The sequence below is a fragment of the Tachysurus vachellii genome, chromosome 10, assembly GCF_030014155.1.
Source record: "Tachysurus vachellii isolate PV-2020 chromosome 10, HZAU_Pvac_v1, whole genome shotgun sequence".
Taxonomy (NCBI): domain Eukaryota; kingdom Metazoa; phylum Chordata; class Actinopteri; order Siluriformes; family Bagridae; genus Tachysurus; species Tachysurus vachellii.
Window position 1 is genome coordinate 4,972,375 of NC_083469.1, and position 24,220 is coordinate 4,996,594.

Sequence of the window (24,220 nt, forward strand, 5' to 3'; positions counted from 1 at the left end):
CTTGAGCACTGTCAGCTCTCACTTGTGCATTAGAGACACATTTATATATTTCTGAAAATGTGACAATCACCCAGGGCTGTCAAGTGTCACACATTGAGAGTGACAGTCACGCATTTGGGTCTTTTGTCACGTTCTCCCGCCACACATCGTATTTGTCACGCATAAATCTTTCTATTTATCATATATTTAATAAGCTGCAGCACCCAAAACGTATCAGTCCGCACCGCTGTCTCTATGGAACCGGGCAGGAATCAAGTGCGTCTCCCCTGGAGTTCTTAGTCAAGCCTGACACTTATCGGATAATCAAAAAAAGAGGCTACACAATAACCAATCAGAAAATAGCACTAATGTATATGGGTACGATTTAACGCAACATCCAATTAAAAAAAAACATTCATTAGAGAGAGTATTTTCGATGGTCGGTTTGAACAAAAGCTCAACACGAAACAGCTTGTCTCTGAATGGGACATTGTCCTCAATCATGACCCTAAAAATGTCTGGGCTTGAGCCGAACTGTTTTAAATGTGAACAACTTTACAAATGATAAAGGAGTCCAAAAAGGCAACAAACACTTACAATAAACAACACGTCATAATCTCTCTCTTTCTCTCAAACACACACACTAATTAATAAATGGAAATTGAGCATATACTTTGTATTTGGTTAAAATGTGGTCAGTGATCCTGGTGAAACAGTTTTGTGTTTGTGTGGTGGTGATGCTGGGGTGTTGCTGGGGGGTTGGAAATGTCACTCTTGCCTCTCTTCAAAACTTGAGAGCCCTGATCACCCCTGTTAAAAGCTACACAAATAAAACTAAATAGAATATTCTATACTTTTTCTTATTACATTTTATATATTCAAGAATGAAACTTGTTACTTTTTTATTACTTCAGGTTATATATTTATTACTACTTATTACTTCAGGCTATATATCACTTATTAACCTCTCTTTTTCTCTCTCTCTCTCTCACTCTCATTGTGGGGAGGAAACTTAACTGTTACTGCAGACATCTTCTATAACATGTTGAATAAATTTCTAATTACCTACTGAAACTCACCATAACAGCAGCTATAGGATTTTCTTGACTAAATTAGTTAGTGTTTAAACATGTCCCAAATCACACACTTATACATTACATTATTGTGTAGTATCAGTTGTGTTTGTAATGTTTTCACTGAAAATTGAAAAAACAATCGAATGCGCTTCAAGAACCCAGATACAGTAATGCACTTATCCAGCTGAAAAGAAAAAAAAATAGATAAATCAACACTCACAGATTTGCTTATGTAAAAGTGAAAGAGGGGCAGGATTACCAGGCTCAGGTGGACGAGATCTCTTACAAATGTCTTTTAAATTAAATTAATGCATTTTTCGATTTATTGCTCAACACTTTCAAAATTCAGCATAATCCAAATGCTAAAGTTTCACATCGTTGTTATAACAACTGGGAAACTGCTAATACTTTCAAATAGATAAAAAAACAAAACAAAACAAAAACATTTTCCATGTTTCCATTTGAGACGATTCAAAAATTCACACACTAGTCGGTAGAGTACATAGTGTAAGTGCATACTGCGTACTGAGTCATTTGGGACAGCTTTAGCTTTTAAGTGAGATGATAAGTGACACTGAAGAAGCCTTAGCGAATCATATACATGTGGGACAAAACGCAAAATTGTTAAGTTTGTTATTTTAAGAAAAGTGGACGTTTATCCAAAACAATGTACAAATACAGTTTTCTTTTTATTTTCACCTTTTTCAAAAGGCAACCTGCTTTTACAACACTTTTATTTATTTCCCCTAGGGGTCATGTACAGTATAGTTTAACATGAACAGAATAATTATTCCAGATTCCTTCATCACGGTATACCATCATACCTCTAACACACAGTAAACCTTTAATAATAATCTTAAAGAACAAAACCTGCTTGTTAGTGCACACACAGCATCACAAAGAAAAATCCTGTTAGGTTTTTAATTCAAAATAAAAAATAAGAACAGGCTTTAATATGATGTAATAAAATATCTAAAAGGAGAGAGCATGAAAAATAACAACCAAAAAACTTGTACCAGTAACAAATGCTCTTTTATCATTATGGTTGTGGCTTCTCTCATCAGCAGTAGCCTGATAACCTTCCATCGTGTTTCTGTAAACGGAAAAGCGAACGGCTTCGATGCGGGATTTCCTTTGTGATGGGGGAAAAAAACAACCAAACGTCAGTCCACCGGTTTTTGAGAAAGGTGGTACAGCCCATCCTCATTAATCGTCCGTGTGCAACCGTTCAGAATCCTGCCAGAGGAATCAGAGGGAGCTACATAGCATATTGCTGAGTCCACTCTTGCGCCATTCTGTTATATCTGAAGAGAGAGAGGGAGAGAGAGGGGGAGAGAGCGAGAGAGAGAGATAATTTCTATAGAAAGAAGACTTTCTATCAAAGGTTTTCTGTACAATTCTACAACATTTTAGTAGTGAGGTATAATTTCAGTAGTGCTGGTAGTAGTAATGACATCACAGTGCTGATAAAAGCCCGATTCTGATTGGCTGAAAGGTGGCAAATTCATTTTCCATAACTGCGACTATGACACTAGTCTCTATAAGCATACAGGATAATTGTAGATGCAAAGGTGAAGATTCGAGTGTAAAAGTACAGTATATCGTCGCTGTCGGGCAGAAACCTCGTATGTCCAAATTTGGTCAATTTCATATTTTTTCACATATCGATGCTATTGGTCAGTCCCCACGTGGGTCTGTTATTTTTACAAGTTATTAACCAATCTAAAGTCTTGAAAATAGCTTGAGTGCAAATCTCATAACTCCACTGGACACTTCAACTGTCCACCTCTTCCTCACTCTGCGGGAGAGCTTCACGGCATATTTCTCCTCAAGAAGAGTCGCAACGAATCAACACGTCTTCTGAGGTAAATGTCTTCAAAACACTGGGCTCAAAGAAAAAAAAATCTTGACCCCCGCTAGTTCTGGTGCTCGTCTGAGGACAGGAATTTAGCGCAAGTCAATCCACTGCAACACGGACTAAACCCTGTGTACTGCAGATAAGGTACGGCGTTTTTTTAATTTCCTGAAAAATAACGGTTTTGGAGATACGAGGATTCCACCTGACAGCGACGATATGCAATATATTAAAAAAATAAATAAAAAATTCCGCCTCTAATAAATCTTTTTGGAAAGTGGTATATAAATGTGTGCACAACATTTTGGTTGGATTAATAAAAGATTCAGAAACGCTCACCTATAAAGTCAAATGCTAAGATAGTTCAGGACCGCTCATTTACATACAGAGACACCCACAAAACTCCATAAAAGGTCAGGCACACAGAAAACTTGGAGAAGGACTACTTACTAATGGCAAGACTCACCTCTATGTGTTCATATTAACAACAGAATCTAAGATTTCTCTTCTAATACGAGCTGAATTATATTGTTGATATTCATTCCTGTCTTTCTGAAACGTTTATTTAACGTCTACACTGTAGAAAGAGTCTCCGGGATCATCGGCTAATAAATGTTCAGTTACTTTATAGCTTATCTTAGAAAAGTAGCCGTTCTTGCATAAACTAAAGGATAATTTCCGAACTGTCGTCCAAACAACAGTAACTTAGTGAAAATGGTTGTTAGAGTAACAACTTTGTAAAGGAGACGTTCACAGAGATTACATCTGGTGTGAAGCAGATCGGGAATCAAAAAAGGAAAGGTTGCGTACTGGTCTTTGTCTGATTTGTAGATGTGTGCGATGTCCGGAACTAAAGGGTCATCTGGGTTGGGGTCACACAGCAGTGAGCATATGGATAACAACACTGAAAGACAAAAGTATGAGGCTTATTTATACACGTTAAATAATAATCAGAAATCATTTTTATTATTAAAAGGGAATCTCCAGCTAAATACATACAGGGAATGTTAAGTTAGTTCAGGATTGCTCATTTACATACAGAAATGCCCACAAAACTCCATAAAGGGAAGTCGTGGCCTAATGGTTAGAGTTTTTGACTCCTAACCCTAAGGTTGTGGGTTCGAGTCTCGGGCCGGCCACGACTGAGGTGCCCTTGAGCAAGGCACCGAACCCCCAACTGCTCCCCGCGTGCCGCAGCATAAATGGCTGCCCACTGCTCCGGGTGTGGGTTCACGGTGTGTGTGTGTTCACTGCTGTGTGTGTGCACTTTGGATGGGTTAAATGCAGAGAACGAATTCTGGGTCACCGTATGGGTCACCGTACTTAACCGTATGTCACGTCACTTTCACTTTCACTTAAAAGGTGAAGCAGACAGAAAACTCGGAGAAGGAAATGACTACTAAAGTCAAGACGGAATCTTATCGGAAACTTATATATCTTCTAATATGAGGTGAAGTATATTGTTTTTATTATTTAACAAGTATAGAAGGAGTCTCTGGTATCTTGGGAATCATAAATGATAACAGGAGCTTATTTCATGGAAGGTAATATATAAATATAAATTGATAATATCTTTATAATATACCATAAGTATATATAAAATCGATATCATAAAAATGCTTCCAAAAATACAGATTTTCTTGGTATTTGTTCACCTTTGCGTGTCGATCACCTGTAAAGGAAAGTGAGCTCTATAAAAGGTTGTGCACACAGCCAGCTGGGAGCATGAAATGACTACCAAATGGAAGAAAATGGCTGGAAGACAGTCAGGGTATTTCGATTCACTTCTGTTCACGACGATAAAAAATATTTAGCAGTGTAACAACACCTGAAAGTCACTTCTACACTGGCGTCTACTGAACACAGTAAATGAAATACAAATATGCCTCAACAGCAGAGCGTTTAAAGTCGATCGACTAAAAGGTTAACGATGGAATATTTTTCCCAACGCACAGGATTTTCATGAATACCAAAAGGTCTCATGTAAATGCCTCTGAGAACTAATTATGAATAAATCTGTTCCAAATTAAGCTTTACTTGTGTTGTGGCCAGGGTTGCCAGATCATCCATTTTCTTTTGAATTAGGCAAACTTTATCCTGCTGCATTGTTGTTTTGTTTTGTTTGTCTTTTTCCGCTCTTCTGTGTGATGAGTCGGCGCATCTCGATTTATTTATATGGTAAAAAACCAAAAGGAATCATTTCATTTGGCACCACAGGATCTGTTCAGGCCGGTTCTTGTTCTAGAGTAGGTCAGGTTACAGTTGGTACCTTTAGACACTGTGAGTGCAGGACTCCAATTAGAGCGCAGGATGTCCAGACAGATGCTGCCGTTACTGTTGATGTTTGGATGGTAGATTTTTGTTGTGAAGGCAACCTGAAGAGAAGAAAAAAAAAGAAAAAAGAAAGAGAGACAGAAAAAAAAAATGGAGGTCAGAAAATAAGCATATAATAATAACTTCTGTAAAACTGCTTTAAGACAATGTGAATTGTTAAATTGGTGTCAGTCACAGCTGCTTCAGCCAATCAGAGCTGTCCATGAGCTCATGTATGAGGAAGAGAGCAGAGAGCCATCGGCGTGCTCTCTCACCTGTCAATCACAGTGACACTAGCCAATCATGTCATGCCAATAAAGTCATAGGTCACTTCAAACCGATGCGTCACATTCAAAAGCGTGAAACTGAAGCGTGAAGTCATAAAGTACCCTCAATTGCTAACTGTATTAACCTCGTATCACTGGTTGATCTCAGGAAACAAAACGAATTTTGGCTGAATTGGCCATGTTTGAGGGGAAAAAAGAAATAACGACTAAGTAACAAAAAAAAGGAACAAGAAATGTGAACGCAAAATATTGTGCAAGGACGAATACGAAGCAAGGAGTACGGCACATCATTCACACGACCACTATGACATCACAGAGAGAAGCAGAACGTGGTTAATAGTGATGATGTGGACCAGAACATTCATGTAATCTGGTAGTCTGACTTACCCTCGGTGGTTTAAAGGGGTAGTCTGTAGGGAAGTGAATAGTCAGGAAGAAAACCCCGCCCTGATACGGACTGTCACCCTGAGAAAGAGGGAGAGAGAGAGAAAACTCATGTGATTTCAAGAGTTACAATAAATTATGTAAAAATGATCTAGATCGTCTTTTTGTCAAATTGCTTTCAGTATGAAAAGCTGTAAAAAACAAACAATTTGGATTTCCTGAGCACTTTATACAAAGTCGATTCGAAAGTTTCGAAACCGGAAGAATGTTTTCTAGAATAATCTGGATTCAAGAAAAATAAAAAAAAAATCTGGGATTACAAAGTCAGGATTATCATTTTGTTATTGAGAAACGAAAACAAATTAAGCGAAGTCTGCTAAATCTTTCAAAATGATGGAGATTTTCCTCTGACTTGGGCTGAGAAGCATCATGTATGGATCATGAGCACAGTTCTCACACAAAGTCTCTACACTTGTGTGTCTTCACTGCTAGGAGCTTAAAGGTGGGGTCTCCGTTGTTTGAAAGCCAATGTTGACATATAAAATCACCAAAACAAACACGCCCCTAACCCAAATGGGTCCCACCCCTGTATTGATAGCTCCGAGCACACATACATACGTAACCCAGGCAACTAATGGAAAGAAATGTGTCTTTATCATAGCTGAAGGGAAGAACAATACGATTGCAGATAAACAAACAAGCAAAAATGACACACAAGCGTAATCATGTAAAGGACAAAGGCATATATTAGTTCTGTGTAACAAAACAAAACCAACGTTACTCACCTATCGAGAAGGAAAAAAGCGCCTCGGCGTCTTAAGTAAAGTTGGTCACATATTCACAGATTGGAGTTTCCCGAGTCAATAACTCCTGAGCTAAACGCTGTTACTACACAAAACGCGGTTGTAGCTGCGTCTCTACATTACTACGATAGAAAAGAGGTGTTATTTGTGTAGTAACAGCGTACTGAACACTCTCTCCACCCATATTGACAAGACACGCCCCTTTCTGCTCATTGGCTACACGTTTGTTTTGATTTTTGTTTTGTTTGGCGGCCCGACTCAGTTTTCTGGAGCATTTCTCAAACAATGGAGACACCACCTTTAAGAGAAGAATCGTGTGCTAGTGATTTTACCAAATAAAACAGTTTTCCACCAAATAAAAGTTTTCAGTTGAATCGACCCAGTACTACAAGGAGATGTCAGCGGAGTTTAATGTAAAATTAGGCTTTTGGATTCTTCACCTAAACATTAAACAAACATCATGGAACAAAACACAGAGACTGAAGAAGGTCTGTTCTTACTGGTCCCATTATTGTAGCCTTCCAGTGAAACACTAGAGAGAGACAAAGAAGAAGAACGATTAGATAAACACTCCATGTAACTCTCTAAGTAGAGTGATGATAATGACGACACATGGACTGGTGTGACTTATGCTGCATGTAAACTGCATTGTTTAACCCTTCATACTGGTAAACTGGGTTCCAGTACGCCGGCAGAACAGAAATGAATGTTTTCGATCAGTGTAAACAAATGAACGATGAGGTGTCTGTGAGTCTGATCTAAAGTGAGTCAGGACATTGTTGGCTTTCAGTGTAAGACGTGAGTTTTTCCCCTCTGGTGATAATCTTACACTGAATTTTAGTGGTTGAAGATAAATCTGAAGGAGTCTCCAGGGTCAGGGGTTTAGAACAGTCAGACGTTTTGTTCTATGGCATTAAACGTATCGATGAAAGAAAGAAGAAGTAAAAAAGTGTAGTCAGTTTTGTGTCTCTGTGGTATAAGTTGTATCAGTGTCTCTTAAGGATTATTAGAGAGTTAATAGACACTTACAGTCCTCTCCTGTTGGTCCTGCTGAGCATTGTAAAGGAGGGTCTCGCTGCAAGTCCTGTAATTCCTACACACACACCCCACATAAACACACAGGGAGAGAATGAGAGAGACGGACGGGTAGACAGAAAGAGAGAGAGAACGACTGGGAGAGAGACTGGAAAAGAGACAGGGAGAGAGAGAGAAATAGAGACAGAGATACAGAGAGAGAAAGAAAGACACAGGGAGAGAGAAAGAGAGACAGGGGTGATGGAGAGAGACAGGGAGAGACTTTACATTTACATCATTCGGCAGACGCCCTTATCCAGAGCGACGTACAGAAGTGCTTAAGTCTCCATCATTGGATACATTAACTCTGGTTCACTAGTTTATTTACTTAAGATTCCATGAGTTTAAAACACTTTTATTGGTTTTTATAAACATATATACAGCAAACAGGGAATGAAGTGCTAGTTGAAGTGTTTCCTGAATAAGTAAGTCTTCAACCGTCATTTGAAAATACCCAGTGACTCGGCTGTCCGGACCTCTAGGGGAAGTTCTTTTCACCATCCTGGTGCCAGAACAGAGAAGAGTCTTGTAGTATACTTGCCTCTTACCCTGAGAGATGTTGGGTCCAGTGGAGCAGTGCTGGTAGATCTGAGGGTGTGGGGTGCAGTGTGAGGAGTGATGAGGGCTTTGAGGTAAGAGGGAGCTGGTCTGTTTTTGGCTTTGTAGGCCAGCATCAGTGTTTTGAATCTGATGCTTGCAGCTACAGGAAGCCAGTGGAGGGGTTGCAGCAGCGGGGTGGTGTGGAGAACTTTGGCAGGTTGAAAACAAACCATGCAGCTGCATTTTGGATCATTTACAGAGGACGAATTGCGTCCATAGGTAGACCTGCCAGCAGTGCATTGCAGTAATCCAGTCTTGAAATGACAAGAGACTGAACAAGTACCTGATCAGCCTGTGTGGACAAAAATGGCCGAATCCTTCTAATCTTGTAGAGAAGGAACCGACATGAGCGAGTCACATTAGCAACATGAGAGGAAAAGGACAGTTGATTGTCTGTGGTTACCCCAAGGTTGTGAGCTGTGGCTGAAGCGGAGATCAAGTCAAGTCAAGTCAAATAAAGTAGCTTTTAATGTCATTTCAACCATATATAGCTGTTGCAGTACACAGTGAAATGAGAATGTTTCTCCAGGATCAAGGTGCTACATAGAACAAAGACAGAGCTAAGGACTTAGTAATGAGTAAAGTCCTGCCCACAATTCTCACCTTAAGGGAGACTGAAACTACTCCTGATTAATCAGATGAGAGAACAACTAAGCAAAGACCAACACTATAAGATACACAATGGTATAGAATATAACAAAATTTAAATCACACTACTCTAGAACAAAGTGAGTCAAGCAGCTAGTACACAAATTTCAGAAACCTACTTTGCCAGAAGACAATATATTCAAATAAAGAGAGTTAAAGCACACTGGTGCGTCGGCAAATGTTCATGCATACACTAATAATAAAATATTCCATGGAAAACTCCATAGTATGTAAAACTCCTGCGTTAGCATGAAGTCACTTCAGAGGAATTTCTCCACCGCGCACGCTGCAGCTCGACAGCGTCACGACCCTTAGAACTGGTCCAGTTCTTTTTTTTTTCCTTCCTGTCTCTGTTTACAACTGCAAATCGAGTACGACTCTTGCTCTAAACAAATCGTGGCTCACATTTCTTCAGCTGTTTAATACCTGCTAATAACGGTGTCCGAGCGTTCGCTGAAAAGACGGTTTCATTCTTAATCACATAAAATTGTTACGGTAAACAAAGACAGTAAACATTCAAAAAGAATCGGCGCTATTCATACAAAAAATATATTTACTCTTCTAATTTAAACTTTGACATATTTACACATTAATTTCACTTCGCTACATGTCACTCATCTGGCATTAGCCAATCACTATTCGATGTCCATCTGACTCCGCCCTTATTTTAGGAACGTTTTAGTAACCGTTCCTTGTATCAGGTGAAAATCAGGATGTAGAGACACTTAACAAAAACGACTCTGTAGATAAAACGCTGAATATCACGGAAGTGTGCGGTGTAGAGAGGGGGAAATACGTCACGCTGAAACATTAGAGGAAGTCGGATATGGACGAAGGAACATCTGGTGGACTACAGGACAAAGTTAAACAGAGCAAAAAAGATGAGAAAGCTGTGAAAGATAACAGATAACCTGCTCGGGTGCAGAAGCACAGAGACAGAAACTTTTTTCCTCACTGACGTGAAAGTGTGAGACGAGACGTTATTTAAAGCGGTCACACGCCGGATTTATCCAATCAGGGTTTTTGATGCGTGAATATGCAAATGAGAAGGTGGTTACAGCAGGGTTTAGGAATGTACAGTGTGACACAAGGGCAGATTCTGAAGAGCCAGGATTCAGTGTTAACCCCGGGGTCAGTAGGAGCAGTGTGAAACCTCTGACCACACAAACACAGGATTCTGTTCAGTTTATAATCACACAGGGAAATATTTCACATGTGAAAATCTCTCATGTCTTTGTATAAACTTATGAACCTGGCTGGTTTGTTATCTAACCGGAGGTTTAAGACTAATGCTAACCAGCTAATTAGGAGCTAATTAAGATCTAAGACTTGTAACATCTGCTGACAGAAAATTCTCAAAATAAAAATCAGCTAGAAAAAAAAATATTTAGCTGGACAATATGCAGTTTTTTACCAATTGCTATTATTTGTATTGTTGCATAATGGTTCAAAGCTCAGTCTCTTCTTAGATGTCTAAGATGGAGCTTTAGTCAGAGTCCATGTTAGCGTCTGTGTTGCCGCTGAAAAAAAAAAGGAAAAAAAAAACAAAACCCAACTCTGTGTTTGTCAGCAACGTGACAATTAGAGTCATGGCTAGAGACACAAGTTAACCATGTAATTACATCTGTGTGTAAACAGCGCACGGATTACCATAGATGAAGTCAGCATTGCAAAAGGTACAAAATGTCCAGGAATAGATCTAAAGTGGGTAGAGTTCGCTTCTGCTGCTCGTCAGAGGAACGTTTCAGATTTTAGAGCTGTTAAATTGTATCGACACGTTTTTATTTTAACGAGGAGATACTGCAGATAATCACAGAGAAAAAGTCAATCAATGATCAGATTGATTTTTCTTTTCTGTTTGGACCTCGCTGTAGCGCATATGGCAGACTTGAACACACAACTTGAACACAACGCTGCATCGTGGGTAAAGATTCGGACCAGGGACCAGCGAGTTCCCTTAATATAGCACTGAAATCTCCTGACAATTAGGGCGGGGTTAAATGTAGGGTCTCTGTTGTTTGAGAAATGCTTCAGAAAACTGAGTCGAGTCGACATACAAAACAAAAACAAAACTAACATGTAGCCAATGAGCAGAAAGGGGCGTGTCTTGTCAATATGTGCGGAGAGAGTGTTCAGTGCGCATGTGTGACATTAGCAGAAAGCGGTTTTAACATTGACATGGAGGATAAAAACAAAGAAAGAAAGCGAAGAAAGACTTACGATAAGGTAAGAAGTAGGATGTATTAATATAGGATCAGCTTTCCAGCGCTGGAGAGAACTGAAGGAGCAGGAAGTTGGCCACATATTCACAGATTGGAGTTTCCCGAGTCAATAACTCCTGAGCTAAACGCTGTTACTACACAAATAACACCTCTTTTCTATCGTAGTAATGTAGAGACGCAGCTACAACCGCGTTTTGTGTAGTAACAGCGTTTAGCTCAGGAGTTATTGACTCGGGAAACTCCAATCTGTGAATATGTGACCAACTTTACTTAAGACGCCGAGGCGCTTTTTTTCCTTCTTGATAGGTGAGTAACGTTGGTTTTGCTTCGTTACACAGAACTAATATATGCCTTTGTCCTTTGCATGATTATGCTTGTGTGTCATTTTTGCTTGTTTGTTTATCTGCAATCGTATTGTTCTTCCCTTCAGCTATGATAAAGACACATTTCTTTCCATTAGTTGCCTGGGTTACGTATGTATGTGTGGGCGGAGCTATCAATACAGGGGTGGGACCTACAGTATTTGGGTTAGGGGCGTGTTTGTTTTGGTGATTTCAAATGTCAATGTTGGCTTTCAAACAACGGAGACCCCACCTTTAAATGAAGGTTGAATCATGATTGGCTAACTTGCGTAATTGGCTTGATATCAGATATCCAGCTGTGAAGTTTATATTTGTACAAATGTTGGCAGATGTTACACAGATATGAATTTTAAATGAAAAACATTCCAACAATCAACCTATTAATAATATCATTTATTTACTGACGTGAATGACTCATGAATGTTTTAATCGACTAATGTGAAAACATTCATGAGTCATTCACGTCAGTAAATAAATGATATTAACAATAAATGATAAATGCTGTCGTCGTGATCGCTGTCCTGATCTGAGTCTGAGTCTCAATCGGCTTTCTAGACCCCTAGTTGGTGAGATTAAGTGCTCTACACAGATACGTTTTTTTAACGTGTGTTTTTACGTAAATGACTATTATAGTATAATAGTAACATAAATGCACATATGTGGGTGGTTGTAGTGATTAAAATATAGAAAATAAAAGCGAAAATAATTGTAAAATAAATCTTAAAAAAATAAATAAACGAAAAATAAAAAAAAGAAAATGCTGTATAATTCAAAGTACCAGAAAATTTTTTATTCATTTTAAATTTTAATAATTTATAAAGTATATATTTATAAATTTAATTAAAGTATATACATTTTAAAAGTATAATTTTAAAAATTGAAATTTTATTTTCCCCCACATACGTATTATTTCTTTAGAATTACATTAGTCACACTACATCTAGGTTTATTATAATTTACTGCCAAATGCCTTAAATGTTCATGTTTTTTTATACTAGTAAAATGTATTACTATTTAGAGGCTTTGAGGCATGGCTTTAATTCTGCTCCATAATACACACATCGTAGCAGGTCACCGAGCTCCAGGACTAAACTGGTTCATTGACACAGACCTGATAAACCTGAGCTCTAGAATCAGAATCGGAACCAGGTTTATTGTCCAAGCGAGTTGACACACAAAGAATTTGGTTCCGGCTGTTTGTGACTCTCAAAAGTACAGAATTTACAGCTTTACTGCTATATTATAAAGGGATAGATGTCACAAGTATTACTTGTTACAGGCCAGGAGATGAAGTCAGTCCAACCTTGGCTGAATTTTATAATTAGACTATGAGAAAATGCGTGTCTTCTACTTCTGAGTATCTGATGAAGCTCCTCTGGCGATAGATCTACATTCAAACAATGACTCTGTTAAGCTCAAGTCGTTCATCAGTGATTAATCGTGTAAGCAGAAACATTTTTCAAATGAAGCTCGATTCAAACCGAGCTAGTTTTCTACCCATATTCGTATCATCCTACACTCTCCTCCTATTGGGGGGCTTTTAGACGAACACCTACGCAGCGCTCACACACAGATTTTAGTAAATTCTCTCACACTTACAGAACTTTACATATTAACAACTAAATGACTCTGTAAAACTATCTATTAAGACGTTTCTGCTTAGATCTTGGCTACGAGTCTTTTGTTTTCATCGGTCCCATCGTTAAACAGACTTTATTTAAAGCTTACATGACACTTATTGATTTAGAGGAAACATGACCTGACTGATTTAGAGGAAAAGCTACTGAACTCTAAATATCGTGATACGTGACGTTGGAAATATCACCAAGTATCGCGATATTTCCTGACATCGAGCATCCCTTAAAGAATACACTTACATTGACATTCACTGAAAGCTCATTTTGGCATAAAAAATAAAAAAATTACAAAAAAAAAGAAGAATATATATATAAGATTTTTTTAGATGTTTATAAAAAGGTTACATTTTGGTCAATAAGGGAAAAAAAACAAGTTAGTGATGATGAGTGTAAATAAGTAACCTTTAGGGCAAATAAACAAGATTTAGAGAGTTTACGTGTCGTTTTTAACGTTAGAGACTATTTACTTTTCTTTAGAGATCTTTTGGAAACAATTTATAGATGTTAAATTGTTTAAAAAACGTGTAAAAAGGCGTGTGGTTTTGGTTTGTTGACATAAACAGAGCCGGCTTTGTTCTCGCTAGCAAAGCTAATGCTAACAAACACAGCCTTTACCAAAGAGTAATACTACATTACCCATCTTTTAATACATCTTAATGAACTGTCATAGCTGTTTTATTACGTTGGTTTACCTTCTGAATCCTTTTCAAAGCCATCACATCCGACGATAGACACCTCTTACTCCTTTTTACTTCAACGTCACGGAGTGAAGAAAGAAACAATCCTGAGTCGTATCCCAAACTACACTGTAGTGAAGATCAAGTGCACTAGAAAGGAACAAAACAGCTAGTATTTCACAAGCCTGTATAGTGAACTTACATACGGTGATTTAGTGTGTTTAAACCCACCCGACAAATTCAGAAACCCGAGAATGAATCGATTTCAAAATAAAAGGTGTATGTGGCGTGTGGACGAGAGATCAGAATCCGAATCAGAATCAGGTTTACTGACCAAGTGTATTGACACACACAAGCTGTTTGTATGTGCTCTCAAAATTACAGACATAAATAACACTATACTTACAAAACAAAACAAGACAATACAGATGATGAGATACAATATAGACAGTATTAAATATTAAATATGAATACAGAATATATGACTGATCGGTTATGTACATAAAGTGTGAGAAGTGCATGGTAGTGAAAATAATAGTGTGCAATATTATGCTTTTTGTACGATATACAGCATGTATACGGATGATGTGATGACTGACTTCGGATAATGCAGTACTCACAGTGCACACACACAGACACACACACACACAAAGAGATACACACACACACACACACAGACACACACAGTCAAAGAAACACACAGGCACACACAATCACACAGAGACACACAGGCACACACACTGTTTGGTATTCATTAAAAGTTCTTGTGTAAATAAACATTTTATGTATAAAATCCAGTCGATCCAGTCCAGTTGATAAACAAGTCCCTTAGAATCCTGCATATACAATCACTCACTCACTCATTTTCTACTGCTTATCCGAACTACCTCGGGTCACAGGGAGCCTGTGCCTATCTCAGGCGTCATCAGGCATCAAGGCAGGATACATCCTGGACGGAGTGCCAACCCATCGCAGGGCACACACTCATTCACTCACACACTACGGACAATTTTCCAGAGATGCCAACCAACCTACCATGCATGTCTTTGGACCTGGGGAGGAACCTGGAGTACCCGGAGGAAACCCCCGAGGCACGGGGAGAACATGCAATCTCCACACACACAAGGCGGAGGCGGGAATCGAACCCCCAACCCTGGAGGTGTGAGGCGAACGTGCTAACCACTAAGCCACTGTGCCCCCCGCATATACAATCAATAATTATGAAATACAGGTTTCTCATCCAGAATCAAACTTTTCAGCAGGATAGCTGAAATCAAATCAACAATAACATCTTTTAAAAATAAATGAATAAAAAAAAAAATCAACATCATCATTAACAGTGTAGATGCTTTGTTGTAGAAAACAGAAAAGCGGTTGTTTCATCAATTGTCATTCTGGTGTTTTTTTGTAAACAATAAGCCAAAAATAAATAAATAAAAATAAAATAAAAATCATCATTATCAGCTAACCAGTGAAGGAAAAATAGTTTAAATGCAATATACCTAATTTTATAGTATTTTATTATTGTGCTGTTTTTCCAACAAGAAGAAAATATTGTATACCTTAAATCAGTCCCTTTCAGGATTTTGCTTTTTTGTATGATTGTTGAGATGACAAATGCTTGATTTTGCAAGGTTTTTTTTTTATGCAACATTTTGTTCCTTTTTTGTGGAACTTGAATTTGTGAACTTTCCTTCACAGGATTCTTCTTTTAAACAGTGAAGACACATGTAATGACTGTCTATGAGAGCTGTACTCATGTACATACATCAACAGAGGAGGGATTTGGTGTTGTGATGATGTCACACAACGCGTCTCAGAACAAATTTGCAGAAATTCGGCTCTGTATTGAAAAACTGAAGGTTCCTCCAAATATTGTTTGGGAAAAAAAAAAAAAAAAAAAAAAAAAGTGATCCTAAATCCTAGAGGGACTGTTAAATGAAGTGAAAGTTATACATTTTCATTTTTTTATTTCTCATTTCAAATTAATTTTATTTAATCTAGAGTTTGTATATTTGTGCTTTGATACAGAATTTAAACCATGTTTTCAGAGACGTTCTTTTGTCTTTTCTTGCTGTTTGGATTCCGTGTCCCATTCTCAGATCGCTTCTTTGCACATTTGTGGTTCAGGAAGGGTTTTGTTCGTGAGAAACCTCTCCCGCATTCGGTGCACGTGTGCGCTTGCTTGTTCGCATGCATCTGTGTGTGAGCTCTGAGGCCAATCTCCAGGCGGAAACATTTCCCACACTCGTCACACCTGAAGGGTTTCTCTTCCGTGTGAACGCTGGCATGTCTGAGAACACTGGATAAGTGTGCGAAACTCTTACCGCACTCCCTGCACGAGTACGGCTTCTCGCCGCTGTGCGTTCGCTGGTGCGAGGATAAGCTTTTCTTCGTCACAAACCGCTTCTCACACACCTCACAGCGGAAGCTGTCATCCGTATGGACGCGTCTGTGGCGCACAAGATCGTCGAGGGTGCTGTAACTCCGTCCACACTCGCCGCAGGCGAAAGGTCTCAAGTGTGGATGGACTTGAAGATGCGAGCGAAGATGGCCGGCTGTGATGAAACTCTTGCCGCACTCATTACAGCGGTGCAGATTCACTCCTGTATGGACCTGCTGGTGATTTTTTAAATACGCATTTGATCCAAACAATTTGGCGCATATGGAGCAGGAAAACGTTCGCTTGGTTACATGAATCTTTTCATGTAACCTGAGAGACTGGATATGACTGAAACTTTTCTGGCAGGTTTGGCAGTCATGCGTTTTCTTGCCAGCATGTACACGTTGATGAAGACGAAGATGGCTAACCTTGGCAAAAGTCTTCTTGCAGACGTCACAGGTGAAGGATTTAGAATCCCTGTGGCTCTGCTGATGTCTGGACAGACAAGCAGCTAGGCTGAACTTCCTTCCGCATGATTCACAGCTAAACGCCTTCTCTCCTGTGTGAACCCGCCGATGGACATTAAAGGTGCTTATAGCGATGAAGGTCTTGCCACATTCTTCGCAGTGGTATGGTCTCTCTCCTGAGTGAATCCGCTGATGGGAGATCAGTCCATTCCTCAGCTTGAATCTTTTACCACAAATGTCACATCCAAAAGGTTGAATCCCCTGGTGCTCATTTAGCATGTGAGCATTTACTAGGTTCTTGCTCAGGAAGCATTTGTCACAGCATGGGCAGTTAAACCGCTGGGTCCCGTTGTGATGAGACTGATGTGCAGCTCTCGCTTTAGCTGTTGCAAAAGTTTTTCCACACACTTCACATTCCAGAGGTTTTTCTCCCTTATGCTCAGAATGTCTGTGAGCCATCAAGCTACATTTAGCAGAGAAAAGCTTCCCACATGATGTACAGTTAAAGGCATCTTCTCTTTGGACAGTGTGCACTTTGAGATACCGCTGGCAGCTGAAGGACTTGCCACAGTAGCGACACTTGAAATGTGGTAGAAGTTTCTGTTCTGATTCAGGAGATGACAGATTTGATGTCTGGTCTTCTTTAAATTGGTGTTCAGGGGAGGATTTGATTGAGATGTAGTCATTTTCATGGTAGGACAAGTTTGCAGTTGGTTCCTCTTCAGTCTGATGTTTAGTAGAGGAAAGGTTTGAGATATAGTCCCGTCCAGACTGGTTTACATGGTAGGACACATGCATGGTGTATTTCTCTTCAAACTGGTGTTTAGGACTTGATAATTGTGGGGTGTGAGCCTCTCCAGAATCGTGTTTAGTAAAGGACAGGTTTAAGGGAGAGTCCTCTTTAGATTGGTGTTTATGGTAGGACATGTACGAGGTGTGGTCATCTCGGGATTGGTATTCAGGAGAGGATGGGATTGAGTTAGAGTCCTCTTCAGATCGGTGGTTAGAAAAGAACAAGCTTGAGGTAGAGTCCAACACAGATTCGTGTTTAGTTGAGGACAGGTTTGAGTTAGAGTCCAACACAGTTGAGGACAGGTTTGAGTTAGAGTCCAACACAGTTGAGGACAAGTTTGAGTTAGAGTCCAACACAGTTGAGGACAGGTTTGGATCCTCTCCAGATTGGAGTTCATGGTCAGACAGATTTGAGTTATGGTCCTGTCCAGTCTGTTGTTGAGAAGAGGATGTGTGCAAGCAATGTAGAACGGTTTGCTGTGCTTGACTATTCACTCTGGAATTTTTTGGATTGCTGGAATGTTCTGTCTGAGCCGAAGGGTCATCTAACGCTTCGAACTGGAACTCTGAGAACACAAACACAAACGATGAATCATTGTGTACAAAAAGCGAACTTACTAAACTTCAATAATAATATAGATGGTTGAATACATGCAAAAAGCAATTCAGGATCTACAGATTTTATGCTGAAAAAAAAAAATGATACAAGATATTTCGTGTATGATACAAGAAAAATAAAATCAAACAAAATATTTATAAGGGAGACAAAACATGCAAAAAACAACAGTGCAAATTAAATATAAATAAAACTAACATTTTGTTTATATTGCTAACATGATCACAGAACAGTTTTGATTAAGTGAACAGAAATATTATATACACAACAAAAATACATATTTTGTATGTGTTTGTATTATATATATGTATTATTTTTGCATGAAATTATCTATTTTTTTTTATTTATTCTTTTGTAACCTCCTTTCATTTTGTGCCAAAATACAGATGTCACAAAACATGAACAAATGTAACACAAATGCTAAAGGTAAAAATCAAAACACAAACTTTACAGAGGGAATGCAACATGAATAATAATAATAATAATAATAATAATAATAATAATAATGATGTTTCTTGCTAAATTTAGGAGGGTCTACATGAAGAAAAAAAGAAACAAATCTTGTAGGTTTTGCCCTGAAACTGGACGTTTTTTTAAAAAAAAAAGTATTATTTGTGTGAGAAAATCCCATGTGGATAATTAAATCCCATGTCCTACATGAAAAAAAAATTAAAACAAATCCCATTCACTACATGTAGAGAAAAAAATTCAGAAATATAACATTGGTCTAAAAAAAAGGTTCAATACAAATTGTTTATTTATTGTTTTTCATATAGGTACCAAGTCTCGCTTCCTAACTACTTAGTGAAATACACAGACATGCTCAACATGCATCTTACCTTTAAAGAGATTCAGAAACAAGCTGCTTTGTCGCTGAGATTCCCCTTTTGTAAATAACCCTGCTTTGGAGTCTTCCATGGTTGAGTCCTGCATCACAGTGTGTGTCGTTGTGTGCTTTCACGGCATTTCAGAGCAGAGCATTTAATTGATAAGAAATGTAAACACTTCTTGTTGTTGAGATGTTGTTGTAGTTCTTGTTCCTCTTCTTTGCTAATTAGGATTTAATTTGGATCACTGCTGCACCGTGTGGTTAATATTTTTATCCACTATTTTTAATAGGTTACACACCCTGATATAACCCTAACCCTATCTACCAACCGGTTATTATTGCAATATTCTTTCACAGAGGGATTTTGTGAAATAATAATAATAATAATAAATGACATTATTATTGTGTTTAGAACACAGTCTTGCTACATGCATATTTGACTATTTTCCCTGCTTTAACTAACACCCCAAGAAAGGCTAAGGTTAATCAGGTGATTAGTTGAAACAGGTGTGTTAGAGCAGGGAAAACACAAAGTTCTCTCCAGGACCTTTCAGGTTCTAAAAGTTTCATCTCATCTCTCAGAAACATGCAAGTAAGTGAATTAACGAGAGAGAGGGAGAGAGAGAGAACACTGTAGCTGAATACCTGAGAAAGAGAGCGAGAGAGATAGAGAGAGTGAGAGAGAGAGAAAAAAAAACCACTGTAGCTGAATACCTGAGAAAGAGAGCGAGAGAGAGAGAGAGTGAGAGAGAGAGAGAAAAAAAACACTGTAGCTGAATACCTGAGAGAGAGAGAGAGAGAGAGAGAGAGAGAGAGAGAGAGAGAGAGAGAGAGAGAGAAAACACTGTAGCTGAATACCTGAGAACAGTTACTGAACATCAACGCAGAACCACACTGACAATGTAGAGACTCTGCTTACACACACTGGCCAGAGAGAACGGCCGCTTTAAGAGGTCATGGTTCCCTACAGAGCAGAGAGTGTGCACACATTGCAGAGTGTAAATAAAATTCCTTTATATACGTGAAATATATTTTAAAAAATTTCAATTAGCCCAGCCCCAGTTCTCCCTCCTGTACAACAGTAACAAACTGCCCACCCTGTTTGGGGGAGATGAAGGAGAGCTCCTTTTTAACAGGACAGTATGTATCTATCTGCCTCAACCTGAGGGACAGTAACAGCCTGTTTGTTAAGATCCCACAACTAATGATAATAATATTAATCTCTATGTTCTAAATAATACGTTTGTTAATATTGTTAATAAATTTTCCTCCCTTTTCAAATTTACCATTTATCTAAGGTAGTTGAAAAGTGTATTGCAACTCAAATTCCTGAACATCTGTCCAACAATAACTTGTATGAAACATTCCAATCTGGTTTTCGTCCCCACCACAGCACTGAGACTGCTCTTGTCAGAATAACCAATGATCTACTGTTGGCAGCTGACTCTGGGATTTTTAACTATACTTGTCCTCCTAGACTTGAGCGCTGCCTTTGATACCGTCTCACATAACATATTTATTGACAGATTAGTTTCTATTGGTATCACTGGCACTGTTGTGTCTTGGTTTAGGTCATACCTATCTGGACGCAGTCAGCGTATTCAATTAAAAGGTTTTAGTTCAAGAACATCTACAGTCACCGCTGGTGTTCCCCAGGGTTCTGTCTTGGGCCCACTTCTTTTCATTATATATATGCTTCCTCTTGGTGATATTTTAAGGAAATGTGCTATTAATTTTCACTGCTATGCAGATGACACCCAACTCTGCCTGTCTGCCAAACCCACCGGTTCTTTTCCTCCACCATCTTTGTCAAGCTGTTTAGCTGAAATTAAAGACTGGCTCTCAGCGAACTTTTTGAAGGTAAATGGCAATAAAACTGAGGCTCTGCTTGTTGAGACTAGATCTGTTGTGTCTAAATCTAATTGTTTCTCTTTACATATTGACAATACTGCAATCTGTCCTTCCTCTCAGGTTAAAAGTTTGGGTGTCATCATGGACAGCACAATATCTTTTAAAGCTCAAATTAATAATATAACACGGATTGCATATTTCCATTTGCGCAACATTAATCGTCTCCGTCCCTTTCTTTCAAATGCAGTTCTCATTCACGCACTAGTCACCTCACGTATAGACTACTGCAATGCTCTTCTTACAGGTATTCCCTAAAAATGGCTGCATAAGCTTCAACTGGTTCAGAATTCTGCAGCTCGTGTTCTCTCTAGAACACCTTATACTGATCGCATTTCTCCGGTTCTCCAGCAATTGCATTGGCTTCCAGTAAAATATAGAGTTCAGTTTAAAATCCTGCTACTCACTTATAAGGCACTTCATAATCTTGCACCACAATACCTTACTCAACTTCTCCAGGTTTACACACCTTCACGTGCACTCAGATGCACTCACTCACTTACTGATAAGTGATGATGATGATGATGATGATGATGATGATGATGACTGAACACTGATCTGAGTTACAATTAGCACCTGTTTTTTTATGAGTGTGATTCCATCCTTATTGTTCTGATCCTACTTGATTTACCACTTTGTAAATGTAACCATGTGACACTTAAGATTATTCGCTGCCATGAACACTTTTCTCTTGAGTGAAAAGTACTCTTCAAAACAAAACCCTGCCCTGAAATGTAAAAACACTCAGATTAAAATAAAGAAAGACCTGACATCAATGTTCTGTTTGATGCACTTTATCTTTATGATGTTTATCTGAGTACTGAAAATGAAGGGCACTACCGCTACCTTTGTGTGGTTACATGGTGATACCTGAAAGCTCTGTGCAGCTTTAGTATAAATTTCTGGATATGGTGGAAACCATCAATGGACACGAGAATTATTTTGACGGATTATATATATATGTATATATATATATATATATATATATATATATATATATATATATATATATATATATATATATATATATATATATATATGTGTGTGTGTTTGTGTGTGTGTCATATCTGGTTTAGTTCCTTTCAAGGCTTCTTCCATTGTCTCAGGAAGTGTTTTGCTGTGACAAAAATCTAAATCTGTGTACGGATTTCTGTATATCTGCTTCATAGTGTTGATAATAGTGTCGCATAAACACAATCAAGTTGCACTGAAAAACACAAATCGGAGCTAATCCATGATCAGACAGAATTAGATCACGGCATAAACATGTCTGTTTACTGGTTTGGAGGTAATCAGCTTGGAATGGGTGTGATTTCATGGCCAGGTTCCATCTCACCAAATCCTGCTGTTTTTCTTATTAATGTCCAAATTTGCATACATAATGAATAAATGAACAGGAAGGCTCGTTTAGAAGACAAAATAAATCAAAAACATGAATTAAATATACAGATGGAGCTCGGGTGCTGTTTGAGTTTTGATGGGTTCATCCACTAGAGGGCAATAACATCTTCTTGTATCTTGATCTTGTTGTGGCTGAATTCTGGGGTAAAAGTGATGGCAAATCTCTGCCATCCTAGATCCAATTTGCTATCCGGGATGTGTCTTGAGAGTAAATGCTACAACCTTTAAAGTGAAAATATAAAGAAAATGTGTTTTTTTATTATTATTTTTATTTTATTTTATTATTATTTTTTCAGTCAGGATTCTCATGTTCAGTCATATACTATGATCCTGCAATAAATCTACAATCCTTTTCGTCAAATTGGCTATGAGTTTCTTTTTGGAATTAATTCTAAATCTAAAGTAGTTTATTGTTGTAATGTATATTCGATACATTTATACTGCGGAGCAGGAAACGGTTCATATCTGAAGTTTAAAGATTACATGCTAGAGTGGGATCCAACCATGTTGTGAATAAAGACAGACATATAGTGAAATCCAATACGTGAACAATACGTTAAAGCTCGTCATTAGAAACATAAATGAAAAATCCCACAGTTTACGTTCACATATCATTTTCCGTCAAATCAAACGAATTAATTCTGATTGCAGATTCCAAAAGTACTGATTATATGTACGCTCAATTTTATACTTTATTACTTTAGATTGTATTCTGATTTAAAAGGAAAAAAAACATATTGTATATACACATCACTGTACTACGCATGTGCGAGTTTCATGCGTTTACACTGCACGTTTTGTTTCCTGTTAACCGGATTATTTCAGATCTACGATAACCCTTTCAAACAGATCGAAATTTCACTCGGATCTAGCCCAATCAGATCTGATCAATTGATGTGTTTACCAGAAGTAAACCAATTAAGATGCCAATCCGATTACTAAGGGGATTTAGGGTCACATAAATTCACGTAATAAGAATTAAACACTTTGAATCAGAAGTCAATGTAAAGTTTACATACTTTGGCGTGTTGCAAACATGCTACACTGAAATGCAATCAGGTTGCACCAAATGATGTTATAGGTGCAAAATTTATACAGTAACTTCTGCTGGAAATTTTTTTAGCAATAATTATTTGCCATTTAGCAGCTTGTTGCGTTTGTGTGTTTTTTTGTGTGTCTGTGAAATAATCTGCAACTGCTAAATCAAGCCGGTGCTCGTTGGATATTATTAATTCGCAACACTAAACCTGCTTCCGGTTTAAATAAATAAATAAAATGAATAGCTAGTGCTCAGATACTAGCACTTCCACACCTGATTGATTTAACTCGTACTTTTAGGGGGATTAATTTATTCTACATGTATTATTATTATTATTATTATTATTATTATTATTATTATTATTATTATTATTATTATTATCTCTTCTATAAGAGGCAGGATTACTCATGCAGGGCTTAAAGTGGGTCCATCAGCTCTTATTGTTATTTTGTAAAGGGCAGCAGAGGAGAGGCTGTGGGATTATCAGGATAAGTAGTGATTGATGATATTTTAATAGATTTAATCCCTCCGGAGTGGCGATGTCTTGGGGTTGAGGGTTTATAATCTGATCCTCACTTCTACTAATCTCTCTCTCTCTCTCTCTCTCTCTCTCTCTCTCTCTCTCTCTCTCTCTCTCTCTCTCTCTTATGTATACGCTCCTCGAAAAAGCACTTGCATCCTCCAGACCACCAACTCTATCTCTTTATCTTAAGGTACTATCAATTTTAAAATGAATAAAATTGACCAGTAGATGATTATCGACTTTTATTTTTTATAGATTTGTTAGATTATAGATTTGTTCAATCTGCTGCCGATGCAAATTTTAATTGCATTAAATTCAAATGTTTTTCCTAATAAAATAAAAAAA

General features: G+C 38.1%; 1 protein-coding gene across 3 annotated transcripts; it reads right to left on the bottom strand.

Annotated features, from left to right (window-relative positions):
* Nucleotides 1-1,964: 1,964 nt before the first annotated feature.
* LOC132852179 (ubiquitin-conjugating enzyme E2 D4-like) lies at nucleotides 1,965-19,330 on the bottom strand. Of its 3 annotated transcripts, XM_060879256.1 has the most exons (8): nucleotides 19,015-19,152; nucleotides 13,933-14,067; nucleotides 7,727-7,790; nucleotides 7,198-7,229; nucleotides 5,898-5,975; nucleotides 5,180-5,285; nucleotides 3,721-3,814; nucleotides 1,965-2,359 (listed from the first exon to the last, which is right to left on the bottom strand). In XM_060879256.1, the coding sequence occupies exons 2-8, from the start codon at nucleotides 13,954-13,956 to the stop codon at nucleotides 2,314-2,316; spliced, it is 444 nt and encodes a 147-aa protein (XP_060735239.1). In that variant the 5' UTR covers nucleotides 13,957-14,067; nucleotides 19,015-19,152; the 3' UTR covers nucleotides 1,965-2,313. The 3 variants fall into 3 exon arrangements, with proteins under 3 accessions (XP_060735239.1, XP_060735240.1, XP_060735238.1); XM_060879257.1 differs by lacking the exons at nucleotides 7,198-7,229; nucleotides 7,727-7,790; nucleotides 19,015-19,152 and having other exon boundaries at nucleotides 13,933-13,996; XM_060879255.1 differs by lacking the exons at nucleotides 1,965-2,359; nucleotides 3,721-3,814; nucleotides 5,180-5,285; ... (2 more) ...; nucleotides 7,727-7,790; nucleotides 13,933-14,067 and adding an exon at nucleotides 15,944-18,125 and having other exon boundaries at nucleotides 19,015-19,330.
* Nucleotides 19,331-24,220: the final 4,890 nt, after the last annotated feature.